General features: G+C 41.1%; 3 protein-coding genes across 6 annotated transcripts in view; all 3 read right to left on the bottom strand.

Moving 5' to 3' along the window:
- The window catches only part of col12a1b (collagen, type XII, alpha 1b), a 132,048-nt gene extending 124,150 nt beyond the window's left edge, over positions 1–7,898 (bottom strand). The window contains 4 exon segments of the mRNA XM_080513816.1: positions 865–1,008; positions 2,685–2,801; positions 6,831–6,942; positions 7,682–7,898. Of these exon segments, the coding sequence (XP_080369942.1) occupies positions 865–1,008; positions 2,685–2,801; positions 6,831–6,906 (337 nt within the window). The 5' untranslated portion in view covers positions 6,907–6,942; positions 7,682–7,898.
- A 2,673-nt stretch (positions 7,899–10,571) lies between these two features.
- Positions 10,572–14,172, bottom strand: cox7a2b (cytochrome c oxidase subunit 7A2b). The gene is made up of 4 exons (XM_080514286.1): positions 14,057–14,172; positions 13,657–13,743; positions 11,119–11,203; positions 10,572–10,814 (listed from the first exon to the last, which is right to left on the bottom strand). Exons 1-4 carry the CDS (start codon positions 14,072–14,074, stop codon positions 10,756–10,758), a joined length of 249 nt encoding a protein of 82 aa, XP_080370412.1. The 5' UTR covers positions 14,075–14,172; the 3' UTR covers positions 10,572–10,755.
- A 1,095-nt stretch (positions 14,173–15,267) lies between these two features.
- Positions 15,268–26,109, bottom strand: part of filip1b (filamin A interacting protein 1b) — a 30,007-nt gene continuing 19,165 nt past the window's right edge. For 3 of the 4 annotated variants that reach the window (XM_080513889.1, XM_080513888.1, XM_080513887.1), the window contains 2 exons: positions 20,046–22,806; positions 17,671–18,601 (listed from right to left, as the gene is read on the bottom strand). In XM_080513889.1, coding sequence (XP_080370015.1) covers positions 18,401–18,601; positions 20,046–22,806 — 2,962 coding nt within the window. In that variant the 3' untranslated portion in view covers positions 17,671–18,400. Of the gene's footprint in view, positions 16,510–17,670; positions 18,602–20,045; positions 22,807–26,109 lie in introns of those variants that run through there. The other variant, XM_080513890.1, reaches the window with a different exon arrangement.

Raw genomic sequence — 26,109 nt, 5'->3', positions numbered from 1 at the left:
CACAGCTGACTGCTTCCCTGCGCTGCACCGTTTTACTGACATCTGCTCCCTCAGGCCTGGAAGCAAAACCTCCCCTCACTTGCTCAAACTGAGGATTTCAGCAAACCTAAGCGTAAACGTGAACATACAACGACTGGTTGTGGTTTGTGTTTGTGGTATTTCCTCTACTGAGGGCCCGTTTACACGACAACGAATACTAGTGTATCCACAAAACTTTCTTCACTTTTTTTTTTTTGGGGGGGGGGGGTCGTTTACACGGCACTGGTGTGCGGATCCACTGTATCCGCCAATTTTTTGTATCTATCCCAAGGTGGAAAGTTTCTTTCACAGCCGCTAATCCCTCCTGCAGACACCGGCTCCGGAGCCTGTTACTGCGCATGCGCATCTCTCACTGTCCCTCCTGCTCGCCCAGTTGTAGACAAACATTGCGCCCCGTAGTGGTACAACTCGCGGTCAGTATTCTAGTTTTGTCGTCCATATCAGTAGTTTAATAGTTGAGACTCACCCCTGATAGCATTCAATCAGTTATCATACCATGCGGGTGTCGGGTTCCCTCCATTTTCTTCATGTTTATAGTGTATAATTATCTTCACACGTCTGTGTGGTTTCATTATAAAATCACGCCACAGCGCCCTCGCATGGCCCGGCATACTAACTACATCGGTGTCCCTGTGTCCACTGCTGCAGCGTAAACACACTCTTTTTTTTTTTTTTTTTACGGATTTGGTGTTGTCATGTGAAACCTTTTCGTGTAAACAGGGCCTCAGATCGAACACACACACACACACACACACACACACACACACACACACACACACACACACACACACACACACACACACACACACACACACGGGGACTCACTGGTGATGCGGCCTGAGATGGGCAGACTCTCCTCAGATCCGGCGTACGCCGCTATCGTTACCACATAATCCACATCTGGACTCAAGTCTGAGATGGACGTCTTAGTCGTAGATGCAGGCAGACTAAATTCTTTCGTTAGCTCCCCTATGAAAAAAAAAAAAAAAAAGAAGAAGAAGAAGAAAACGCATCAAGTCAGAGGGAAACCATTAGGAAACTATTACATTACTTCATTTCTCCCAGAGTCAAAACACAGCTTTCAAAAATTGTGACTGATGACCGGAGGACTGGAAGAGCCGCGTAAACACACAACAACACGACAATTCGGTTTAATGAAAACTTTCCTTGTTACTATCAACCAAAACACATGATCTTAACCCTTTAATACCCTCAAATCTTCCTTTAATTGAAGGCAAATAATCGCTTACTGGAGCTTTAGTCTCGTATGCGAGAAACAATAAGAGTTCTAAAGATTTAGACCTACATGATACTGTATTTTGTACTCTTATCGCATTAATACTGTGTATTTGTTGTTAAAAATGTGGGTTAATTTGAAAAGGAGTTGTATTAATAGTTTCATACCTAAAGGTGAGTACAAGTAGTGAATGAAAATGGATCTGGAAAACTCCTTCAAATCCGTGTTTCATTTTATAGCAGTCATGAGACGAAGAGTGAATGTTTGTTTGCGTGTTTATTTTACATTTTTATACCATGTTAAATATCGATTAGTCTCAAGCTGCAGCACTTTGTTTTAAAATCTATTTTGTGTAGATCTAGTCTCCTAGAAGAGTCGCGTCGTTTTGAGACTATAAGTCACACTTTTAAAAAATATTTTTTCGACTGGTCATGCAACTTATATAAACAAGTCGATAATGGGTCAGAATACACCAGTAAAAAAAAAAAAAAAAAAATTTGAAGGTTTTTTTCTCCTTTTTGTGGAACTTTTTTTTTGCTATATTTGACTCCTAGTCTAGAAAATACGGTAATTGATTATTGGTGTTTTCTTATAAGTTTCTGTTCTCAATCTTTAGAGTCTTTTAGAATATTCAAGTGTAAATTTTAGGAATAACAGTTTCACATTAAAAATTAAGAATTAAAGTACCGTATTTTCTGGACTAGAAATCACTTCTTTTTTTTTTAGAGTTGCATGACGGGTCACATTCGGATCGTACATTAGGAAATCACTAATATATCATACACCAGTGAAAAGACTAAATGGATGTTACATAGCAGTGTATATGTTTTTTGACTTCTTAAAGCTTTTCCAGATTTGACTCCTCGTCCAGAAATTACGGTAATTAATTAACGTTGTTCTGTTCCCTTTTATCTGGGGGGGGGGGGGGGGGGGGGTGTTATTACTGGGCTGAATGAAGGAGAGACTAAATAAATATTCCAGCAAATTGCAACAGATTTCCATACCACTCTCTCAAACTAATTGCTGCAAAGTTGGAAGCACAAAAGTCTGTAATTACGATTATTTTAATGAATCACTGAGATTTGTCTCCAAGCGTCCTGGAGGCCTATACAGACTTCTTACTTGGGGTTGGTTGTTCTTGTGTGACTGGAGTGAGCGTGTACGCTCTTGAGCTGAAACAACGCTGACAGTTTGCCAGCCGCCTGACGACTACACTCACCCACACCTAATGTTTTTTTTTTTGTTTGTTTTTTTTTTTACTTCATATGAGCTGCGGGAGCCGAACGTGTGTCTGCAGAAATCACCTTAATTACAGGGGGGAGTGCTGGGAATTAGAGCTTTCGGGACGCTTGTAATGACTCGCTTGTTTTTTTTTTTTTGGTCTTTTTTAATTGAGCGAAGCACCCACCTGTGTCGGAGGTCACTTGAATTCTGTAGCCCTGTATCGTGGATTGCGGTCGGCTCCAGATCATCTGTACCGTGTTTTCATTTAAAATCTTAAACCTCAAATCTGACGGCGGCGCCACTGTGGACAGAGGGGAGAGCGTCAGCACAATCCACCCGCTTCACATCGGAGTTGTAAAAAAAGTTGGATGTAAAGACGTTTTAACTGTTAGCCAACAGTCAACACTTCCAGGGCGAAGTGACACAAGTTCACTGTTGGAGCAAACAACAACAACAACAACAACAACAAAGAGGAGGAGACACACCAAACCACACATGTGAGGAAGGCCATTTTTGGACACGTTGGGGAGAAAAATAAAATGACCTCCGTTTGAGCTCGACTCAACCGACAAACGAGACGACAAACACGACAGAGCCACACAACACTGCCCCCCTGTGGTTCAGGAAGCACAAACAGGGAGGGGGAGGGGGAACTTTGAGGGACGACTCCATGGAAGCAAAGAAAAGACGATTCTTTTCTCTTTTTTTTAAATTGGTTGTGGTCGGAAAGTCGACAAACGAAACTCGGCGGAAAACTGACAAATCAGCTTCAATGGGTTGAAACAAACATTTTTAGCACTTTGCTAATGTACGTTAGGTAAGACTAGCGAGCGCTAATATATGCTAGTGAAGAAGGAGGTGACCTGTGAGGCCGTTAAACACTTCAAGAGCTCACAAGGCCACTTTAAGAAAACTTTTGCTGTTTTTTCTTGGTTTTAATCCCGACACTGCCCCCTACAGCTAACCGCGGTACTGCAACGTCCAATTCCAAAAAAACGGCCAAGAGTCTTTGTAACTACAGTATCTAACATCATAATGAATTCACCTTAAACTGTTTATTACTGACTTACTCCGAAATTAACTTTCATAACTTTCTCTCAAACGTCATCTTTTTCAGGACAACAACATCACAACTTAATTTTCCAAAATGTTAGTTTTTTTTCCCCACTGAAAGCTGATTTGTGAATTTTCTGACACTCTTTTGATATTTTCAGATCTACAGTTCATGAAATAAGTGTTATAGTACGCAAGACCACATTTTACATGGACGAGACATTTTAAAGTATTGTTTTCTTGGGTTTTTTTGTTTTTACTTTTAATTATTTCATAATTTTTCAATAAACAACCAAATTGGATGAGAGAAACACAATATTTAAAATATTTGTATATATTCTGACACTAACCTGTAATCAAATAAAAATAAGCTTTTGGATATTTCTACATATTTCAAATTAAATTGTTACTTCTTTCTTGACATTATTACCTTAATGTATTTATTTTCTCAACATTTTTGATTTAATAGAATTAAAAGAGTTAAATTCCTTGCCGATTTTTTTATGCGACTTTAGAATCAAGATTTGAACTTTACTTTGCTCACATTGTTATTGACTCTGCAATGACTTCGTTTTACTCAATATGTTGTATTGTTTGTCACTCAGGTCTCGAAAAGGACTTTTTGAACCTTTTCCTCAACATTTCAAGTTCAGTCAAAACAAATAATCAAATTTGTACATTTTCTGTGAGATTAAGGTGGCGTAGAGTCGCTTTTTTTTTTTACATTTTGTTGTTAAGATTATAAATTATTTGGGATTTCACACCTTTAATCCTCACATTCGTAGTCTATTTTTGTTTTGGGTTTTTTTTACCTCTTTTGCTATTTATTATTTGAAAATTCCACTTTATTTGTCATACTTTTTGAAACATTTGACTTCACGTGTAACATTACTCTTCAAATGTGTCTTTAGTAGTTATTGGACCTCAGTTTTAGGAATTTAATTGCTTATAAAAACTGATATTTGTCACCTGTCTTTGCTTCCATGCGCGTCACTGCTGCTGGTAAGATCCCTTTTTAAAAAAAAATAAAAAAATTTGAACCTACATCACCAAATCACCTCCCAGCGACGAGCCACAACAAAGCATGGGCAGGCCGACGTCCAGCAGACTGTCCACGAAACCACAAAAACACAACGTTGGCTGCTGGCGATTATACAATGGATGCGGATCTGAGCGTCGTCTCCATTGCAAACCTCGCAAAAGACGCACGCGGCGTCCGTGCGGAACGCCGTGTGCGTCTTTTCTGCACACGCTTTCCAAAAAAAAACTGGTCGTTTGAGAGCCGCCGGTTCCTTTCGCCGTCGACCAACAGACAGTCAGAAGGAGTGACACGGGACGGTTCATGCAACGTGTACATGAGAAGTTGTTTTGTGCAACAACTTGGGAGCAACGACAAGGGGAGAGAACGTTTCCATGTACACGGGGGAGGAAGGGGGGGGGGGGGGGACACCACAGATGGTTTTCTGTCTCAGAAAATATTTGACCGTGATACTCTTCAGGTTGGGGTGGAGAGCGCCTGGCGGGCTAGCTCGCTGTTCCCATAACACATCTCAGCCCATAACATCGTCTCGCCAAAGTTCAACTTAAACAGCCGACAGAGCGTTTTGTTAAAATAGCTGAAATCACAGAGACTACTTAAAAGCATTTTCAAGCAAAACAAACCTAAAACATTTCCTGTTACAAAACAAACGTAACGGATGCTTCCTATGAAACGCAACAGAGCTTCACCTAAGCTTCATTGAAACTTACAAAACAAAACAAAACAGTGCACCTAGCTAGAGTTTCCAGACTAGCCTGAGACCGCCAACCAGTTTCAAGGTGGAGGTGAAGAATATCACAGTGAAATATTGCCGTGAAGCCGGGACGCAGGCCGGGTCAGCAGACCTGGTCCAGACTTGACCGGGGAAGGTGACAAAGGACGTCAACAGACACCAAATGGAGGAGCCACCAACCTGGTGAATCCTTTCAACCGGGGCGGGGGGGAGGAGGAGGAGGAGGAGGAGGAGGAGGGGGCCGCGAGCGTCTGCTTCCAAACGGGAATATCGCGGACAGTCACAAAACAAAAAAAAACCCTCATACAATCCACTCGCGCTCTTTTTACATCTGTAGACATGGAGCCTTTTTTTTTCTTTTTTTTTTGGAGGAAAATGAATAAATAGATAAATAAATAAGGCTATGATTGTCTGAGATATTTGCTTTTTTTTGTTTTTGTTTTTGTTTCCTTTTAGTCTTCAAGGTGTTTGAGGTTCTACCTCAGGCCCCCCGCGTGTCAAACTATTCCACTTGTCAGGATATATACGACCCGGCCGCCGGGCCGTGACCTCTGGTGGTGACAGGAGGAGGGAGAGGGGGGGTCAGAGGAGGTCACAACCTCTCCTGGAAGGCGAGAAGAGGAGAAGATTCCTCCACTCCCCCCTCCTCTCTTTGATTCTGAGAGAATCCAGAGCGGCAGCCGAGCCAGTTTGCTCTCAAAAACCTCTGGAAAATAATGTGAAGCTCATATTTTGTCTTTCCGTTCCATCAGGAGAGAGGACGGAGGGAGGAAACTTGGCCACGTGCCGCCTGGGCTTCTTTCTTTCTTTCTTTCCTTCTTTTTTTTTTCTTTTTTTTCCTCCTGAATCTGGTGAAAATCTAAGCTTTCGCAAACGAGTGTCAAAGATTATGAGCAAGGGCCCCTCCTGCTGTAAAAAAGATCAAACTACATCTCTGAGGGGGGAAAAGAAATGTCCTAATTTTCATAAATTGGATGCAGCAGATCCTCAAACAGTTTCTTTTTTTTCTGGTTTCTTTCAGAGTTTTAGTCACTTTAACGTTTAAAACTGGAAAAAAAATAAAAATAAAGTAGAACCAGATTTGTCTTTTCCTCCTTCCTAATTGGAGGAGTTTTGTCCTAAATATCAAAGTTCCGCTGGTATTTCACTCACGTTAACGGCTTAAAGTGATTATACAAGTGCTACTGGCTTTCGAAATGCAGAATTCAAACCACATGAGTCAAGTTGAAACTCCTCGAGAGGAGAATCTTGTAGAAAATCCCTGCTGGAAAAGCAAATTATCGCAGTGAGGAAGAATCAATCAGGAGTTCAAAGTGAGGCTGGAGGGACAAAGAGAGGGCAGGTGAGTGCAAACAAATCAAATCACAAACGCACATCTGCTTGAGCAATGCGATGTTTTTTATTCAGAGTAAATGTGCCAACTGTATATTGAAGGGAGCGAAGAGAGAGGTGAGAAGAGGAGGAAGAGGAGGAAGAGGAGGAGAGGGAAGGATGAGCGGCTTTACCTCGGCCCTGGGCATGAGTGAAGGCCAGCAGCAGTGCCAGGAGGGCCGCTGCCACCAGAAACAGCCTGCTCTTCATCCTCAGCGCCTCTGGATCAGCAGCGCATGAATGAAGCTGCAAAGGAGGAGGAGGAGGAGGAGGAGGAGGAGGAGGTTAGACTCGGAGCTCCACAGCAGCCTCAGGGCTCCACAAGACCTCCCTCAACACCCCACTCACCCACCCTCGCAAAACGTCACAAACCTGACCCCCTCTTACGTTAATGTCGCATCAATCAACAGAAATCTCATGAAATCACAACTTTTTAGGACAGAAACGCTTCAGAAACTCACATTCACCCCCCTCAAAAAAAGACCTGTTTCTCCACAAGGTCTCCATTAAAAACACATGAGCAGTTCTAAACGTGTAAATAGCCGAAAGCTCCCAATTCCTGCAACATATTAGCTTTACAACAAATAAACCACATTTAACGAAATTCAGGAGCGAAAGGCCAAATATCTTCCATTTCGCTTTTTCAGTTCACATTTTGGAATTTTAACTCTTCAAATAGTCCAATCAAGCAGTAAAAAAAAAAGAAGAAGAAGCATCCATCTACTCAGATAAAGGTGCTTTCGATCAGATGATCAAATTCCATCGTCCAGGATCTTTGAAGGATCGTGCGCAATTACGCACAGCGGCGCCAAGGATTACTCCAGCGGGTTCTCCAAATAGTCCCAAATCAATGCGAGTGTCAGCGGAATATTAAAACACATGAGCATCGTGAATAAAACAACCTGTGAATCACATTTTTTTTTCTTCAATAATTTACTCAAAATGACAAAAGAGATGTTTAAAAAAACAAACATGCAGGACTAACCTACAAGAGGAGACTGATGCCTTTTCTTTAGTGTGATTCCAAAAATTAAAAAATTAAAAGATTTAAGCCTGTGTTGTAGACCCCCAGGATGAGAAATTAAAAAGGTGGGGAGAGGGAGAGAGAGAGAGAGAGGGAGAGAGAGGAGGTCCGGTTGCTGGGAGTCGGAGCGGAGGTTTCGGGGATCCCAGACGCGTCGGCGAGCGTCTTTCCAAGTGGGAAGAGTCTCCACGCAATCAGCTACTTAACAGGGGGGCTGCTCCCAGCTCTGCCTGCCCCCGCCGCGAGCTCTGACGACATCCAGCAGGGCCAGCAAAAAAAAAAAAAAAAAAAAAAGAGCGATGAGTAAAACCTCCGAGAGAGAGAAAGAGGGAGGGAGGGAGACGCGCACACTCGGAAACTTTTACATAGTTCTCTGCATTCCTTTCCGCTGATGGAGAAGCTTCTGTGCGCCACCAGACGGGAATCAGAGGAGGAGGAGGGAGACTGTCTTCTTTTTTTATTTTTTGTATTATTATTTTTTTTTTAACCCCTTTCTCGTTTTGTGAATCAACGAGGAAAATATTACACAGTCGAGTAAACTACCCCCCCCCTCTTTCCCCCTTTAATGCTCCTCTCTGCCGGGACAGATGTTTTCTGGGGACCACAAAGCAGCAGCAGCTGCAACACACGCAACTTAAAACCATTAAAGTTACTCACGACTTCAGAAATATCTTTTGTAGTACACGTGCGGGAAAGTCCAAGTCATGGAAATATTTTCCGTCGTTTTCTTTTTTTTCTTTCTTTTCAGAATTGCTCAATTTGAACCTAAAAAAATCCATCATTACAATTAAATAATCTTGTTCCAGAGCCCCCCCCCCCCCCCCACCCACTATGTGTCAATGTTGATATTACAGGCAATTGTGTTTCAAAATGTGGTTTTTTTGTGACAATATATTCTATTTTAATAAAACAATTTAAACATTCGTGGTTCCTGTGATGTACCAAAACAAAAACAATAATATAATGCACATTCTGTCCTATAATAGTTGACTTTTAATCAATTATTTTAGACGTCAGTTGAGATGTTGTTGTTTATGGGTCACAGTGCCCCTGTTGGTGGGACGTTGCTACTGCAGCCAATCTTTGTATTGATCAGTTGAAGGAACATTTTATTGACGCTGGTACAAAAGTAACGTAATTCAGATGGGCACCCTCCCCAGCGACATTAAAACAATACATTATATACAGCAATGTTCAATACAAATTTAAATTATAATTAAAAAAATATGAAGTGGAAAACTCAATTCAGTTTCTGAGTCACATACAGCGTATTTTGATCCAAATGACTGTTAAACAGCCTGTAAATATGAAGGGAAAAAAATCGAATATTCTCTCTTAGTTCTTGTTTAAATGTGATTCAATTCTGCAAGAATCTATTAGGGCATGTTTCCCAAAATATTAATCAATTCTTCAATGTTTTATTTATTTTATTTACTAATCCTGCCCATTTGTTATTCATCACATCCCCAAAATGTCTAAACTTAAAATGTCACACTGTGGTGGTCTCTCTACAGTGCCGAAACTATTCAGGAAAACATAAACCAAATCACAATTTTAAAACAATAAATTCTGATTCAGATTCATTTATTTTGAATTTTCCAAACTGGTCCAAATATTCAGGTTTCATAAGTCTCACAGAAACATCAAGCAGGTTTGTGCTAATGTAATATTTAAAATATTTTATATATTTAGAAAGGAACTAAATCTCTAAAATGACAGACTTACCAGAAGTCTCATAACATTAATAAACCAGTAAACATACAGTATAATTATGAAACCATACAGATTCTTGATACAATAAGATCCCATTGATCCTTTATTGGGGAAATCCTTATGCAACCGCAGTAAAATAATAGGAAAGAAAAAAAAGATGACAGAAACAGATTTCTGTGTCAAATCTATTCTACTTACATGTTTATATTTGAACTGTCCCCTAATTTGTAAAAGTAATACATTTAATCCATTTTCAAATCAAAAAAGATTGAAAGTCCATTTTAAAAAAAAAATCAGCAGGAGAAAATTGGTCTGAATTTAGCTCAAACATTTTTATTTGAGCCAATATTCTTCAAAATTCAGAGAAACTTGGTGTAAAAGTGCTTAAAATTGAAGTTGGTTTAACTCTCTCTCAAACTTCAGCAATTTTCATTTGCACACACGCAGAAAACCTGCAGAAATCGTGTATTTATATGATCTGACCTGTTCAAAGCGGAACTTTATTAAAGCGGCGTTCTTTACCGGCTCATTTCTTTGAAAATGTCTCCCTCTAGCGGCAGCCTTGCAAAACTGCAGGCTCCCAACCGCCTCTGAAGCAGGGAGCAAACATTAAAATGACAAGAATGTCCACAGGAATCGATTTAAAGTGGGAAATAATTCGCATTATCTGTAGGTTTTGGTCCAGGTTTCTTTGATTTGTGTGGTTTCTTCATAGAAACACAAGACGACAGTGGAAAACACTCAATGTGACGCCAGGCTTGATTTGTCAAAACCATGAAATGCTTTTCATCCATTTTCCATTATTTTTATTTGCGTTTTGACATCTTTTAGTAAACGTTTATATTTTTTTATGTATTTAAAAATTATTTTAGGCTGAGTTGATCAATTCTAGCAGCTGAACTTATTTTGATAAAGCTTGATGAGCTCATTAAAAGTAATGTTTTGGCCTTGGAAGGTTGGATTTGTTACCCCGGTTCTAATAGTAATGTGAAAGTCTTGTTTTTTGTGTGTGTACTCTCACCGGGCTGAAACAAGCACGATCTTTTTCTTTTTCCGTCTCTCTATCCACCTGCTGCACTTCTCCTCTACTCCTGAAACCTCGATCCACACGGAGACACTGAACAGACGGGAGACGCTCTTTCAAGGGTCATGAGAGGCTTTTTTTTCATCTTTTATTGATCGTCAGAGTACGAGAAATAAATATTGATCCCATGAACATGAAACAATATCGCACCGTGATGGGAAGCCGGCGGGTCGGGCCGGGCAGACGGAATATCTTCATCTTTTTGTACATTGTGGAGGTGAAGGAGGAGGAGGAGCAGCTAGTTTTTCTTCTGAGGGAAGGCTGCTTTCACCAGCTCGTACACCACGTAGCCGGTTCCTGGAGGGGGAAGCAACACAGCAGACGTAAAGAAAAGGAAAACACGAGGCGCTCCCAGTGCAACCTGAACCCGTCTGTTAGCTGCTGCCTCTCAGTGAAGGAAATCTCTCCGATGTTTACTTTTCGTTCGCCGCTATTCTGTTGGATTTATTCTTAACTTATTGATGCTTATTGATGACTGCTTCACAAACATTTAATCCCACTGAGATCAGGGAGTAAATACATGTGAATATTCTCCACACTCTCGCCCCTGGAAAGAAAACATGGCTGCTGATCCGTTGCCCTCCTCCACTGGCCTGCGTACCCAGGACGGTGAGCACCATGGTGGTTCTGTACAGCAGGGCGTCGGCGGTGCCTCCCTTTAGGTGAACCGGCATCCCGTTGTCCTCCTGCAACATGGAAACGAGTTCAAGCGCCACCTCTTCAGCGTGGACAGGAAGCAGACACATCATCATCATCATCATCATCATCATCATCATCACAATGCACACCGGATCAAACGAAGCAAAACTGGAGCAGAAAAAGATGCTGGATGAGGAAACTACGTTACTGATCACACGTTATGCTGGTTATCAGACTCAAGGAACAGAAACACAGCAACACATTAGAAACAATCCGATCAAGAGCAAAGTGTTGATCTTCTTCCCGCTGCAATAAGGACGAATCAAACTCCACCTGACACTTTAAATACTATTATAAAGTTAGAATATTCTACTGGAAACGTCTGCAATCTCAACATGAAGTCAATTACAATGAAACCTGGTGCGAAATACAGTGAAACGTCTCATAAAGCTGTTGCACTCTGGGGGTTTTTACAAACTGCACCCTACAGCACGACTTTGAGGCTAATGCTAATGCTAGCCAGCCTTAATGGTAATGATCACTGATGTCTCAGCTCTGGTCTCAGTGTTGTATTGTGTCAAAACTCCTCAGAAATGTGTTAAAAATCAGTGTTTTCTTTGACATTTTGTTCAATTTTCTTAGTGCTTTGGCCGGATTGGAGCTTCTTGCCGGCTGGTTTTGTGTTGTAGTTGAAGTGCAACGAGTTCAACTGAGGTTTAAAGTGGAGAAGTAGAAGTGTACTTCTCCACCGTCACACCGGATCCTGTTAAACATCTGCCAAGCAGCTTTTTAAAAGGTTTCTGCATCACCACCTATAAAACTCTCAGCATCCAGCCTGAAGTGTCTCGAAACTTTATGTGCAAGATTTAAAAGTTCCCCTTCATCACGGTCTGACGTTACGATAAGCACGCCGCAGCGCAGGAGGACAACGCCGCCGTAAAACCCGTCTGTTTAGTCTATGGCACGCAGCTGCTCGTCACTGCAACACGGCGGCGTCCGGTCAGCCTGCGAGGAAGAGCTCCGGTCAAACAGTGCAAGGCTGAAGGTGAGACTTGCCATGCAAGGTGTTAGTGCTGCAGTCTGGGAGACACGACATGTGGCTACTTATCTGTGACGCTACACTGGAGGATCACAGCTAGAGAGATGAAAGATTTCTCAAATTCAGAATGAAAACACAAAACCACAACAATGTGGTCAGAAAAAAAAATGAAAAAGACCTGTAGGGGCAGAATGTCCATTTCTGTGTCTACAGCTGGAGTTCAAAGCAAAAACCAACATGGCGGCCCGGTCACACGCTTTCTCTGTCAGCACTATAAAAGCCAGTGTGATCAAAGTATTTCTGAAAACACCAGAGTCGAGAAAGAAGCCGTGCAGTTTGAGGAATCGGTCGTCGTTTCAGTTCCACTCCAGCGAGTTTAGACACTTTGATGACATCACGAATGAGCAAGTATCTCCAGATCTTTAGTGCCACTTTAAAACAACATGTTCCGTTTACACACAACACTCAAACTGAGCCATGGACTTCCTGTATGGCTGCACCTCTTTTAGTTGGCTGCTGAAGTATAAATCTGGAACTTTCCTATGTTGTTTATTTTATTTCTCTAATTTTATGCAACGACTAGTTTTTAATTCAATTTGAATGGAGCAGCTTCTAAGACTTCGCTCATTTACTTCCCATGATACTTTAGACCAGTGTCACCAAATGTCACGTGTTGAACAGAGGTCACTGGATCTTTTTAATGTGAATTTGACGGGAGAAAAATATATTTTGTAAATGCAGGAAAGATGGTTAATTGAAATGTCTGAGGTGTGAAAACTTGACTGAGTTGAGTGTGGGTTGAGGAATGAGATCTCCTGTGTTGGGACATATAATTGTTTGGTGTCACCAATATGAACAATTCATTTACAGAAGGTTGCGCTGTATCGTGGTAACCTTTATCTAGTCTTTATCTAGTTTTGGTTAAGTTTAAAGAAGGCAGCGCTTTTTAGCTGCACGTCTCGCTTAACTCATGTTTATTGAAGCCGCGTTCACTCAGTTAAACTACAAAGCTTGGAAACATTCAGAGCCTCGTGCGAGAATCGAACCGACGTTCTATGTTGCGCTAGCAATGGAAGGTTTCATCAAAAACCTGACTTCTTCTGGACTAGTTTGAGTAAAAATTGGGTTTTACACCTTCGTCATTGGTACGAACGTGGTACGAAAGCAGGTTAAAGCGTTAAAAAAAGAACTGAATTTCTCTATTGGGGGCAAAAAAATGTGTGTCCAAGCCGGGGATCGAACCCACGACCTTTGATTTATTAACACCACGTTCTAACCAATTGAGCTAAACGGTCGTTTTTCAGGTGTGGTAAAAAAGAGAGTTTTTATTTTCTAGTGTCTTCTGTCTCGGACAGGCATTGATGGGTTGTTTATATTACAAGTTGTATTGATGTTGTACACTGCTCTCACAGCTGACAGATACTTGAGACGATAGAGATGTAAATTAATGTCTCTTTTTACCTGGAATAGCTTCTGTTTCTCCGGGACTTTGTTCACTTGCCTCCGAGCGGAGCTGCAGATGCTCCGCCGCGCCACCTGCTGGAGTGACTAAAAAACAGCACACACACACAAAAAAAAAAGAAAAACCCAATGTGACCCGAATGAAAGAGCATCACACAGAGCATCTCAACATCTTTCATGAGGATTTACACACACTCAGCTTTACAATAGAACAAAAAGAGACCCTTAAAGAAAAGTAAAGCGACACCGGAAGCTAAGCTAAAGCTAGCCGTCCTCCTGTGACCCCGGGCCGACATTTAGGCGCGTTTCATCAACTCACACCGCTGCTTCAACTAAACAACGCTAGTTCGTTTATAAATCTACCGAGCAGTGTGGAAGCCAAAGCAGTAAAAGTACTTACGTTTATGTGTCTAAACATTATTTCTGTTCTGCTCTCCCACACAAGGACACCACACTCCGCTTCCGGCTTTTTCTTCTTCTCCACTGGAATTGACAGCAGAGTTAATGGCACCCCTGTCTCCCCCTGCAGGAAAGATAGGGGAACTACACAATGACGACAGATTAGATTAGAATAGAATAGAATAGAATAGAAATATTTTATTCATCCCAGAGGAAAAGTCTTTGAGGCATTACTCCTCACAGAATCAATAAAAATAAAGCTAATATCAATCAGGCAGAATGAAAATGAAGTAAGTAACATTAAATATGAATATATACAGGGTTGAGTGGTTACTGTTATAAGAATGAAATATTGGAATTAAGAGAAAAACACAACTAACACTATTTACAGGAGTTATAAAGTCGTACTGACACAGTAAGGAAGGATCTTATGTGTTTCTTGAGCCTGTTGGTGTCGGCCAAAAAGAAAATACATTAAAACAAGGCCATTAAGAATTTTTATCTTAAGCGATTAAGATTATTAAACACACACAAAACAAAGCAATTAAGAAAGGAATAGTCAAGTTAAAAAAATAGATAAAGGTAATAAAATAAGCAAAATCTATTGTTCATTGGAAAACCCGATCAAATAATATTGTTTTAAATCCTGATTTAAATAAAGTGAGCGTGTCAGCAGGAAGAATATTCTACTTCTAAATATTGTATCTTGATGTATTTATACTAGTGCTGTCAATCAATTAAAAATATTTAATAATTAACTGCACAAGTTTCTGTAATTAATTGCTATTAATCGCAATTTTTTATTTATTTTTTTACTTCAGACTGAAGCTTTTAGTTTGTAATGCATATTTATTCATGGGAAACCACATAATTAATGTCGACTAAAACACACAGAGGCGACATTTAAATTCAAAGATTAGTTTTATAACTCCCTTTTAGCCTGGAGTGACGCTGTTTCTCTCCAAGTTTAGCAAGAAAAGACCACATAAACAAACAAACAAATAATATTAACTAGAAAATAATAAATAAAAGAAATAAATTAAAAAACAAAAACATTTTTACTTTATGTGTAATGAGTGTCAACAAGTTGACATCATTCAGTTCAGGGATTTACATAACTTTTTAAAGCATCCAAACTTACAAGAAGAACAAGAACTACAAACAAACAAGAAGAATAAATTACACAGGGAGGCACACAAAATGACAACTGGCTATACATTCTTAGAAGTTTATTTCATTTTGAGATCCATCCATTGTTTACATTTATCAGCTCAGTTTTTATCCATACTCATGTCTGTGTGATTGAAATGCCAAACTGCTAAGAAAATATTGACCGTGCCTGAAATCAATAGTAGAAATTCCATTTAGTTGGTCATAAAAAAGATAAATAATAGAAAGTTTACAGGACAACATTTTCAAGTGAAAATGGAAAAAAAATTTGGGGGGGGTTTCGGTGTTCACAGGACAATGGTGCTCGGAGACACTGAAAACACAACTTTTTGAAAAAAGTGAAAACGTACCTTTTGAAAATGCACTCCAACTCCGTCCCCATGAAAGCCAGGAGAAACGCAACTTTTCTAAAATGCTCTGAAGCTGTTTTAATAGAAATGGAGAAAATTGTAGCATTTCAAAAACACTCCATATTCATGGAAACTAAAAAAAACAAACACAACTTTTCAGGAAAACTCAATTATCTGTCTACTGAAATGGAGAAAAGCGGAACTTTTCACAACGGTCCCACGTCGTATCCATGGAAACGGGGAAAAGAACAGCTTATCCGCGGTAAATAGTTCTTCTGCTGATCCAACTTTAATGCTGTCCATACCAGTGGTCATCTTCTTGTGTGCATGTTTGTGGTTTCATTACAAACATAAACAACAGCACCCACGAGTAGAACCAACATGCTAACTACATTGTTTTCAGTATTTGTGCTGCTTTCGTGTAAACGGACATTGTTTTCAGCGTTTTTCTTGTGTAAACGCAAAACTTTTGTGAAATGAAAACATAAAAACGATGGATTTTCTCTTGAAACGTTGTCCTTTTCTGGTCAAATTACAACTGTGGATCGGTTAATGAATGGTCTTTGCTCGGGTCTAAAAATAGGAACGAATTCCTTATTTTCTTATATAATTTCCCCATGTGCGAAATCCCACAATCATTTTTCCCACGTATGTTTTGTAACCGTAGATTTTCCAGATCATAGACTTTTCAAATTTTCCATTTGTCAAACTTTCCTGGCAGGTTTTCTCTTCATCAGCGTCTCGTCTCTTCACTCAAACACAGAAGCTTCAGGCCAAATTCATCATTGTTCATATTGAATCTTTTGATTAGCTGTTTTTTTTGTTGTTTTTTTTGTAAACTGTGTTTTTGTTGTTGGATCCAAGAGAAGTCTTCGGCCATCTTGATTTGTCTTCACATCTCAGCGGCGGCTGTTCACTGCGTCCTGCTGTGAACCTGCAGTGAAATACAAACATGTGGTTTTGACTTGGAGATATTTGTTATTAGCCACAAACAAAAAAAAAAACTCTTTTCATCGGCTTCATTTAACACGACAACGATTCAAGTTTTTGAAATTTCATTTCAGAGAAGTGTTGTGTTTATATGGCAACTTTTGGAAAACAGCATAAACCCTGAAATTATGTCGTTTTCTTGTTTCCACAAGTGGCTGCTTGTGGTTGTTTTTGAAATGAAACCACACACACATGCAGCAGAGAACAACACGTGATAAACAATAACAATGGGAGTACACAGACCTTCATATGAACAGATGAAGAGGTTGGATTATTATTATTATTATTAGGTGATCGTCAATGTGCAGAACTATTTACTACGGCCGTGGTGCGCATGCGCAGTAGCAGCGTTTCAGAAAAGTTATGTTCTGTCCCGTTTCCACGGGAACAAAGTCAAAAGCATTTTCAAAAACGTCCACCTTGAAAGCAAAACAAAGACGCTGGAGCTCGTTTCGATTCGTGTTCAACCCTCTCGTTCTCCGGATGATTCTCCCGCCTCCTCACCACCATCAAAACTCACTCTTATCCGGAGTTCAGTCGATTCATGTCGCACTCTGTCGGCGGCTGTGAACTTTAAATGCAAATGTTACAACTAAATCTTTCTGCCATGAAATAAACTCGCGGTATTAAACTAAACTCTTTGTCTCACATTAAATAGTTTGATTGTAATGGATTTTATACACGTTTCATTGCCTATATGTCTTCTGTATCATCTTGTTCTAGAACAGGCGTCGGCGAGCTTTATGACCGAAGGAGACGCTTTCCACCAAACACATTTTGTCTGGAGCCGCAATTTGTAACTTCTAAAACAATTTAGAACGTTAGACATTTTTGTTTTGGTCAAAACTTTAGTGGTTATTTTTCTGTCTTTCTTTTCTTTTTTTGTTTGAAGCCAGTTTAGTTGTTTTAGCTGTCTGCTTCAACTGTTTTCACTGTTTTGACTCTTGGTCATTTTACGAGTTGCTTTATTTTTCATTTGAGGTGACTTTTGTACGTTTTTAATCTGTTTTAGCTGTATAATAATAATAATAATAATAATAATAATAATGACAATAATAATAATAATAATAATACTGATGATGATATTGTTTTCATTTTATTAATTTTTATTTGCACTGGTTTGAGTCATTTTAGCTGTTTTAGCTTTTTCAACTTTTCATTTTATTTTTAAAATTTTTTTGTTGATTTTATTTGAGCCACTTTGGCTGCTCTACATTTTTCAACTGTTTTCAGCCAGAAGACAAGAGTCCTTATAAAAATAAAAAAATAAAGAAGAAGAAGCTTTTTCAGCATCAGGGAGCCGTTACAGTGTGGCTGAAGAGCCACATGTGGCTCCAGAGCTGCAGGTAGCAGACCCCCGAGCTAATAGGGGAACGTGAACCCGTTTCACTTTGTACAGCGTCTCCACGCAGCTTCGTTTCAGTCAGCAGAGAAGGTTAATGTCATGAACACAGCTCACACAGATGGGAGTTACGAAGCGATGCCACAACCTGGTTTTCGAGGGATAAATATCTTTTATTTAGGTGTTTTGTCACAAAACGATGGCAGTTTAAAGGATTCACGGTAACTGAAAACAACCACAAACTGTGAAAATGCAATAAAAAAAAAAACATGCTGCGAAACAACAAAAATGTGAACGATGAGATTAAAAGTTTACAACCACGACTCAGCAGGATGGAGTTAATCCAGAATGCACAGAGCTTTATTCCTCATGCGTGAACCTTGAAACCGGTCCACATAAATACCAGAAAGGAAAGCATGTGAAGTAGCAGACGGAAGGTTGTGGCTGACAGTAACGTTTTGGGTAAAAACACGTGGCGGTCTGTCGTCGTCCCTCAGCTCTTGTCTGCGGCCGCAGACGCTGAGCTGCACACCATCGACTTCCTCAGCTCGATTCTCATGGCCTGGCCCTCGGCCCGCGACTCTAACCTGGTGACCGTCGACACTCCCACCAGCGCCCTGCCGCTGGGTTTCATACCTTTCGACATCGGGATCCGTGTGGCTGTGCTTCGAGCTGACGGCACGTCCGGCCCGGGCTGGAAGACAAGGTGAACTATTGAGAAAATAACGGAGATCCAGATCATCAAGCACAGCCGTCATATCTGCTTCTACGTTAAATCAAAGACGACAATTGGAGGGGGAAGTCGGACTTTCTTGCAGGTTGATTAAAACGCTGATTTATCTACCAAGATGGTTCAATTGTGAATTTAAAGTGTTAAAAAAAAAAAAAATCAAGCCTCTACAGGAAAGAGTGAATTTGTCAGTTGGTAAATGTTGGTGGTCGTATGAACAGATTCACAGTAAGAACTAAAGTTTCCTCCAGAGTGTCATGACTCCCAGTCCATGTTCCCCTGGGACTCGATAGTTTTATAGTTGACTATCACCGCAGTAACAATCCAACTTTATCGTCTGTCCACGAGAATGTCCGTGTCCTCCCTTTTTTAATGCTTATACCATATTGTTCTCTGTGTGCAACTATGTCGGGTGTCATTATAAAAACAACCAACAGCACCCACGAGTGGCCAAACATGCGAACTACATCACTTTCAAAACGCAGTCTATTTTTTTTTCTTCTTCTTTTTTCTTTCTGCAATACATAACATTATTATTATTATTATTATTATTATTAGTAGTAGTAGTAGTAGTAGTAGTAGTAGTAGTATTATCAAAGCATGTTCAAATTAATTATTAAAAAATGTTCTTGATGTGGGAAATATACAACTCAATGTCAATTCCATTACTATTTATTGACAAGTTCATTTATTTATGCAGTTGTTCTATCTTGGGTCATTTATTTAATCATTTCTATACTTACTGGCTTCCATTCCTTTTCACTTTTTTGAAAAAAAAAAATCTTCTAGACATTTAATTAATTAATTATTTAAGTTAGATTTTATGTCTTCAGTGTTAAAGCCTATTGTTTGTTTCTTTACTTACTCAGAATTTATTTATTTAAATTACTAGCCACATTTCTAATATATCTCACTTGTGGACACATTTGGCTCTGGGAGTCAGAGTTGGCAGGTTGCTGTTAAAATTGTGGGCCACCAGGATATTTCTGTACAGAAAGTGAACTTTTGACCCCTACCGGCCCATTGTGGACCCCCTTTTTTTTATTTTAAATTAAAAAAAAGACATTTTTAAATACATTACAGTCATTCCAATGTGCTTTTATAGAGATGCAGTCTAGACGCAATACTATTCTTCAAAAACAATGCATTTTCACTTGAAATGTTATCGTGTAAATGGAGCCTAAAAATGCCAGGGTTGGGATGATCTTATGGAAGGAAGATCAGTCCAGTGTCAGTTGATACCATGAATGACATGTTGGATACCTGGACGGAGTGCTATCTAGGAAGCACACACCACCTCATTTCATTGTGAAACATTTCAGAAGCAACTGCAATGTAAGAGATTAGACAGCGTTCAGACAGGCAGTGGATTACAGGACAAACGCGTTGGGATCAGTGAGGCGCTCACCACTGACTGTGTCGGTCTGCAGGCTGAAGACGTGACGGGTGTGATCATGATGCTGCTGGTCATTTTGCTCTTGGTGATGGAGGTTTGGCGTGGTGAGCGTAGCACCGTCCCCGTCAGCGTCTCCCTGCTGTCGGAGCACACCGCAGTGGGCCTGAGTGTCAGCAGGGGGCTGCTGCAGCGCTCCGAGGGCCTCTTGAACTGCCCTGCGCCCAAGTGGATGTGGATCTTGTTGTCCTCTGTCGTAATGATGTTGCTGTTGCCGTTGTACTTCCTGACCGGCGTCGGCCTCGGTTGCTTCTCCGGCGTCATCTTGATGACTGTGCGGCTCGTGGGGATTTCATGAGGGTCTGAAGAAGTGCACGCTTCTGCCACAGGAGTGGTACTAACAGTTATGATGGACACTGGTGACTGAAGGCTGCTACCGGCGCCGGTGCTCCTGTCTGGACTCTTTGCTCTGGAGATGGTGGTTATGGTGACGGGGGAATTGGCTCGGTCGAGACCTCCCATCACATCGCAGGCCTTGGCCTTTGAGGTCACAGTGGTGGGCTTGGGGACGATGGTGATGCGAGGTTTCTGAACCCCAAGAGTGGGTATTATGGTAGTGCTGGAGAAGAAATCTTCAGCTCGAGGGCTGGTGATCTCCAGTGTGGCGGTGCTGTTCTGATGATCCGGCGTCACTCGGATGTGAAGCGGCTGACCCGGCTTTGGGGACATGCTCATTTCAGGCGGACGGAGCAGAAACGCGCCGTTGGTCTTCTCCGGCATTGTTGCTATACCTTCCTTCTTCTTCATCCAGGGGATCCATGATTTTCTCGCCCCGAGATCAGCCGATGCCGGAGGGTATCGGTCAAGGACAGTGGGCTTCTTTAGACCACGTTGTCTGAGGTTGCTCATCAGGTGGTTCTCCTCCTGGACTGATTTCCGGATGAAGCCCGCTGCCGTGTCGTCCTCCACCGCCTCGCTAGGCATTGCGTCTGTCTGGACGGCTGTGGAGGTAAGCGGGATGTCGACCATCCTACGACCGTTGGTACCCGGCCTCAAGGCACGACTGTAGCGCTTGGTGGCCTCCAGTTCTCTGGTGAGGCTCTCCACTTCCTGACTCATGTTCCTCTTCTTCTCCTCTTCCTCCATGAACCTCTGCTGGAGGACACTGAAGTCTACCTGCAGCTGGGAGAGCTGGTCCTCCTTGTTCATCAGTTCGTGGATTTTCTCCTTCAGCGCCTGCACGTCCATCTGCAGCTCTCGGGATTTAGCCTCCTGCACTTTGCAGCGGACTCTCAGCACAGCCTCCGAATTCATGACCTCCCCCTTCTCGATGGCCTTGTTCCTGGCGATCTGACTCTTCATGTCCTCCAGCAGCTTGGACAGGGTGTTCGCTTTATCCTGCTCTGTTCTGAATTTCTTCTCCAGCAAGTCGTACTCATCCTCGGTTTTCATGAGGTCTCCCTCCACCACCTCGAGCTGTTTGAGCCTGCTCTTGAGTCTTTCTATCTCCAAAGTCAGCTCTTTCACTTTGTTGTCTTCGTCCGGATTTTTCTCCTTGTCGCCCCACTTCCTCTGCATCTCCCTCTCCACCTCCTCGAGTCCTTCTATTCTGATTTTCATTCCACCCAGCTTCTTATTTAACTCCTGACATGCTTCCTCTTCACTTGCGAGTTTGTTTCTCAGCCCTTCTTTCTCCTTCGTGAGACTTGTCACTTGGATCTCCATTTCTGATTTGAATTTGAGAAGCTTCTTGCTCTCCTCGATCAGCTTCTCTGTCACGTCCGTCACCTTGCTCTGCTCGGCTTTGAACATCTTACTTAACTCGTCACTTTTCTGCTCTTCCTGCTTCAGTCTCTCCGCCATGTTTTTCCTTTCATCCACTAGTATGACGGTGAAGGACTTCATCTTCATGAGGTCATCTTTTAGGGCCATTTCTGCCTTTTCAAACTTGGACTCTGAAGACTCAAGCTCCTTCAGCCTGGTTCTCACCATCTCCAGCTCACCGGCCAAATCCTTCACCGCCCGTATCTCTTTTTCCAGGTTGGTGTGAAGCTGCGAGCACTCTGTTTTGCTCTTGTTGAATGCCTCCTCCAGTTTCTCCAGCTCCACCATCCTCTTCTGGAGTTTGTCCACCTCCAGCCTCAGCTCCTTGCTGTGGTTCTCCTCGTCCTGCAGCTTCTTCCTCAGCTCCTTGCACTGAGTCTCCGTTTTGGTGATCTCCTCGTCTTTGCCCTCCATCTCCAGCACCCTCTTTCGCAGATTCTCCAGCTCGGACATGAGAGTAGAGTTCCCGCACTCTCCTTTGCTGATCTTCTCCCGCAGCTCCTGCAGGTCCTCCTCAGATTTCTGCAGCGCTTTCTTGCTCTCCTCGAGCTCCTCAATCTTGTTGGCCAGTCCGGCCAGTTTCAGCCTCAGCTGCCGGCTCTGGGACTCCTGGTTGGCCAGCTTGGAGGTCATCTCCTCGTGCTCCTGCACAAACTTGGCTGCTTTGTGCTCCAGCTCGGCCTCCAGCTTGAGGACCTTCTGGTTGTCCTCCTTGGCGGTGCTGCTCACCGCCGCCAGTCGCTGCTCTTTGTCCTGCAGCTTCTGAGTGAAGTCCTGGATCTTCTGGCTCTGCTGGTCGATCTGCTCGATGTGCAGCTGCCGCTCGTCTACCAACATCAGGGCGAAGGACTTGAGCTTGACCAGCTCTGCTCTGACCTTCTCCAGCCGCCGGCTGTGGTCCTTGTCCTTACGGGCCTGGTAGGCCTTCTCCTGCTCCAACAGCCGCTTCAGTCTACAAAGACAGTCAGTAGGAAACGTTAGCAGAAAAGCAGAAAACATTTTTAAACTTACTTAAGTGACAAACTAATAAACAAAATACTTTCAGTAACAGAGGGAGGAACATTTTTGCAACGTGTCGGAAGCTGCTTTTTGACGCGTTAACGAGCTGCGGGGCTCATACAGGAGTGACGCAGCCACCGTCTTAGATGTTTTGCACTCTCCTATTGGACCAGCAGCTTACATGTGACTCAGACGCATCACGCATGACAACAATATCATTACGCTAGTAAAGATAGTACTGACTTTAAACACTGGTTTAAAAAAAAACAAACAGCGGAATTACACATGGAGAACGTGTGACATCTAGCTCAAGGCTAATGTATCTTTATAATGGTGTAAAGACATTGTTGTGCATCATGTGTGCAAAGAAGACCATTCTTTGAGAGAATAAAGAGCCATATGATACCATACTAAATCTCTATGGACATATACTAGATATATGAAACATATATAAAACATAAATTACAAATAATATAAGTCAATTGTACAGGATTTATTTTCTCCCAAAAATTCAGAAATTTGTTTTATGGACGATTTGTCCTTGAATCGAAAATTCTAGTCCTACAGACTTTTCAAATGTTGTAAAACAGTTTTTACATTCTTCGTCATTATTACAAAAAGTTCGAAAAACTCAATGAATCAGACAATTATTGAACTTCAACAATTCATCACTGCCAGAAAAATAACAGGAAGAAATAAGTTACTCAACCTTATTGCTTGTTTGATAATGGCTTAACTAGTAAATGTGGAAAAAAAACCTAAAAATGTTAAAATCTCTGCTTGAGAACTGTGCACATACATTCTTCTAGCAATACTCAGTTCAAGTCTCAGTTGAGTTTAAGGGTGTTTCCATATGTAGTTTGCATGTTCTTCCTGTTAGTTCTCCCAGATATAAACGGTTAAAGATAAAAACATCTTCCCTTGATAGGTAACCTCAATGAGTCCCTATCGACATTTGCATATTGATAATTTCACAAATGCAAACTTGCAACAATTACACAGAAAGAATAATGATGAGGAAAGAGAGGAAGGCTGCTCCAGCTGCTTGTAGATGTGTAACTAATCTCTGCGGGAGTCTGAGTTTCATGTATACTTACGTCAGCCAGTCACAACACAAACAGCTCTCAGTTCTCAAAAGAAAAAAAGAGCTCTCATGAAAAATCCACCACTCGACTTCCCGCTGAGTCGTGCTGCTGGGCAGGTTGATCAATATCTGAGAGGGTTTTTAGAGAAAACAAAAGCTGAGCAGGAGGCTGACAGCCTCAGACAGTGAAAGGAGGAGGAGCCTCCACTCTGCAGGGAGTCACCTGCACCTTTCTCACACATGATTGCGTGAAAAACAAAAGGAGGGGTGTGTTGTGCTGATGTCATCACCTATTGACCATATATGGCACCGAGAGGCGTGGCCTTTCTTTCTTTTACTAAAATGTGAAGTACTGTATGATGTCATTTTTATTGCTGTCAAAAATAACATGTTCATTTGATTAATTGATTTAAAATATCTATCTATCTATCTATCTATCTATCTATCTATCTATCTATCTATCTATCTATCTATCTATCTATCTATCTATCTATCTATCCATCTATCTATCTATTTTTTATTGCAAAACATGGAGAGAAACAACATTCACTCAAAGCTAAAAGGATATAATGAAAATAGTCTTTAAATATAAATAAAGTCTGAGTGGGATGAGTCCTCATTAATTCAGTAGTTTTACCATGAATAAATACGCATTAGTAAGCTTGAGTCTTACAGTAAGTAGAACAAAATTAAATAAATTGCAATTAATTACTGAAACATTGTGTGATTAATTAGTTAGTTATGTTTAACAATCAACAGCACTAATCATTATAATTATTAAAATTATTATTATTAATATTATAGAATAAAGCAAAATAAAGTAAAAATATTTGTTTTTAAAATTAGACAAGAAAATGTAAATGTCTGAAAAATATATACTCATGTACATTATTAATAAAGTACAAATATTCAGTTACTTGCCACCTGTGGCCTGCAGTACACTTTTATCCAAATAAACATATTGTGCATCTTCTAAATGTGTACCAATTGCTGCATTGCTTATTTTCATCACTAAACACTTTGTATTAAACCGGCAGTGACTGCAGCCTGCAGGAAGCGGCTGGAGGAGCGCTGAAGTAGAACCCACGAAGCAGAGCTTCAAAAATATGACAAAATCAATGAGGACGTTAACCTCGGTGTTATATTGTTCAAAAGCTCTATGTATACAAGTGTGAAGGACGTCGCCTTAATAAACGAGGCGCAGTGAAGCATTGCTCCACATCCGGGCCTTTATCTGAGGCTTCATGGTGTTTGAGGAGAAGATATAACAGATTTGCCTTGACGTCTAAAATGTTGGTAATAAAATCTGAAGCACAGCTTTAATGAGCTACTGGTCTCTATTTTAAAATCAGCAATGTACTTCCAGTTGTTGAGGTTTTAGACGTTTTCAAGCAGCCTTATAGGAACATTAGCTTCACTTTCTCACATTCTGCAAGTCGGTAGTCTTTTGTTGCTGCTTCTTCTTGTTGTCATTTCTTATAGAAGATAGAATCTTCCTTCCAAAAGCAGAGTTTAACATGGAAATCAGTCATTCTCAAGGCCACTTATCTCAAGACCAACACAAGACCAAGTATTTAAGGAGCCGAGACCTGGTTCAGATCAGGACCAGAGCATCCCGGGACCAATAGAACAACTTTAAAGGGCCGAGATTCATTCAAGACCAAGACAAAGACCAAGACAAGGCCAGGACTTTTCACGGGCAGAGACAGAATCAAGACCAAGACCATTCACAAATACTACAATCCTGTATTAGACAGTGCTAACAGCACAGAGCTAACAGCGCAGAGCTAACAGCGCAGTGCTAGCAGCACAGAGCTACAGCTTAGCTAACGTGTCACAGAAACAATAACAATATACAGACTTCACCAAATTAGGGTAAAAACTAACAGTTACTTTGTCAAGTAACGCCACAAGCTAACAATTTCCCTGAACAATATAAAAAATGTGTAATTACTACTAAATAACAAAAACTACGAGTAGCGCTACTGTTAGCATTGCTACAATGGTAGCATTTCCAGTTAAATTACTATTAAAGTTTCCTTTTGAAAGAAGCACATAGTAACTGTAAGGCTCATTTTAAGTAGCTCACACAACTCCAGTCCTCTCTCACCTACAGGAAATAATACATGACAAAGAGTGAAATAAATATTTTCATCCTCCTGTGCGTCAAAT

This window comes from Blennius ocellaris (genome assembly GCF_963422515.1).
Source record: "Blennius ocellaris genome assembly, chromosome: 18".
NCBI lineage: Eukaryota > Metazoa > Chordata > Actinopteri > Blenniiformes > Blenniidae > Blennius > Blennius ocellaris.
This window is presented reverse-complemented; position numbering and strand designations above follow the sequence as displayed.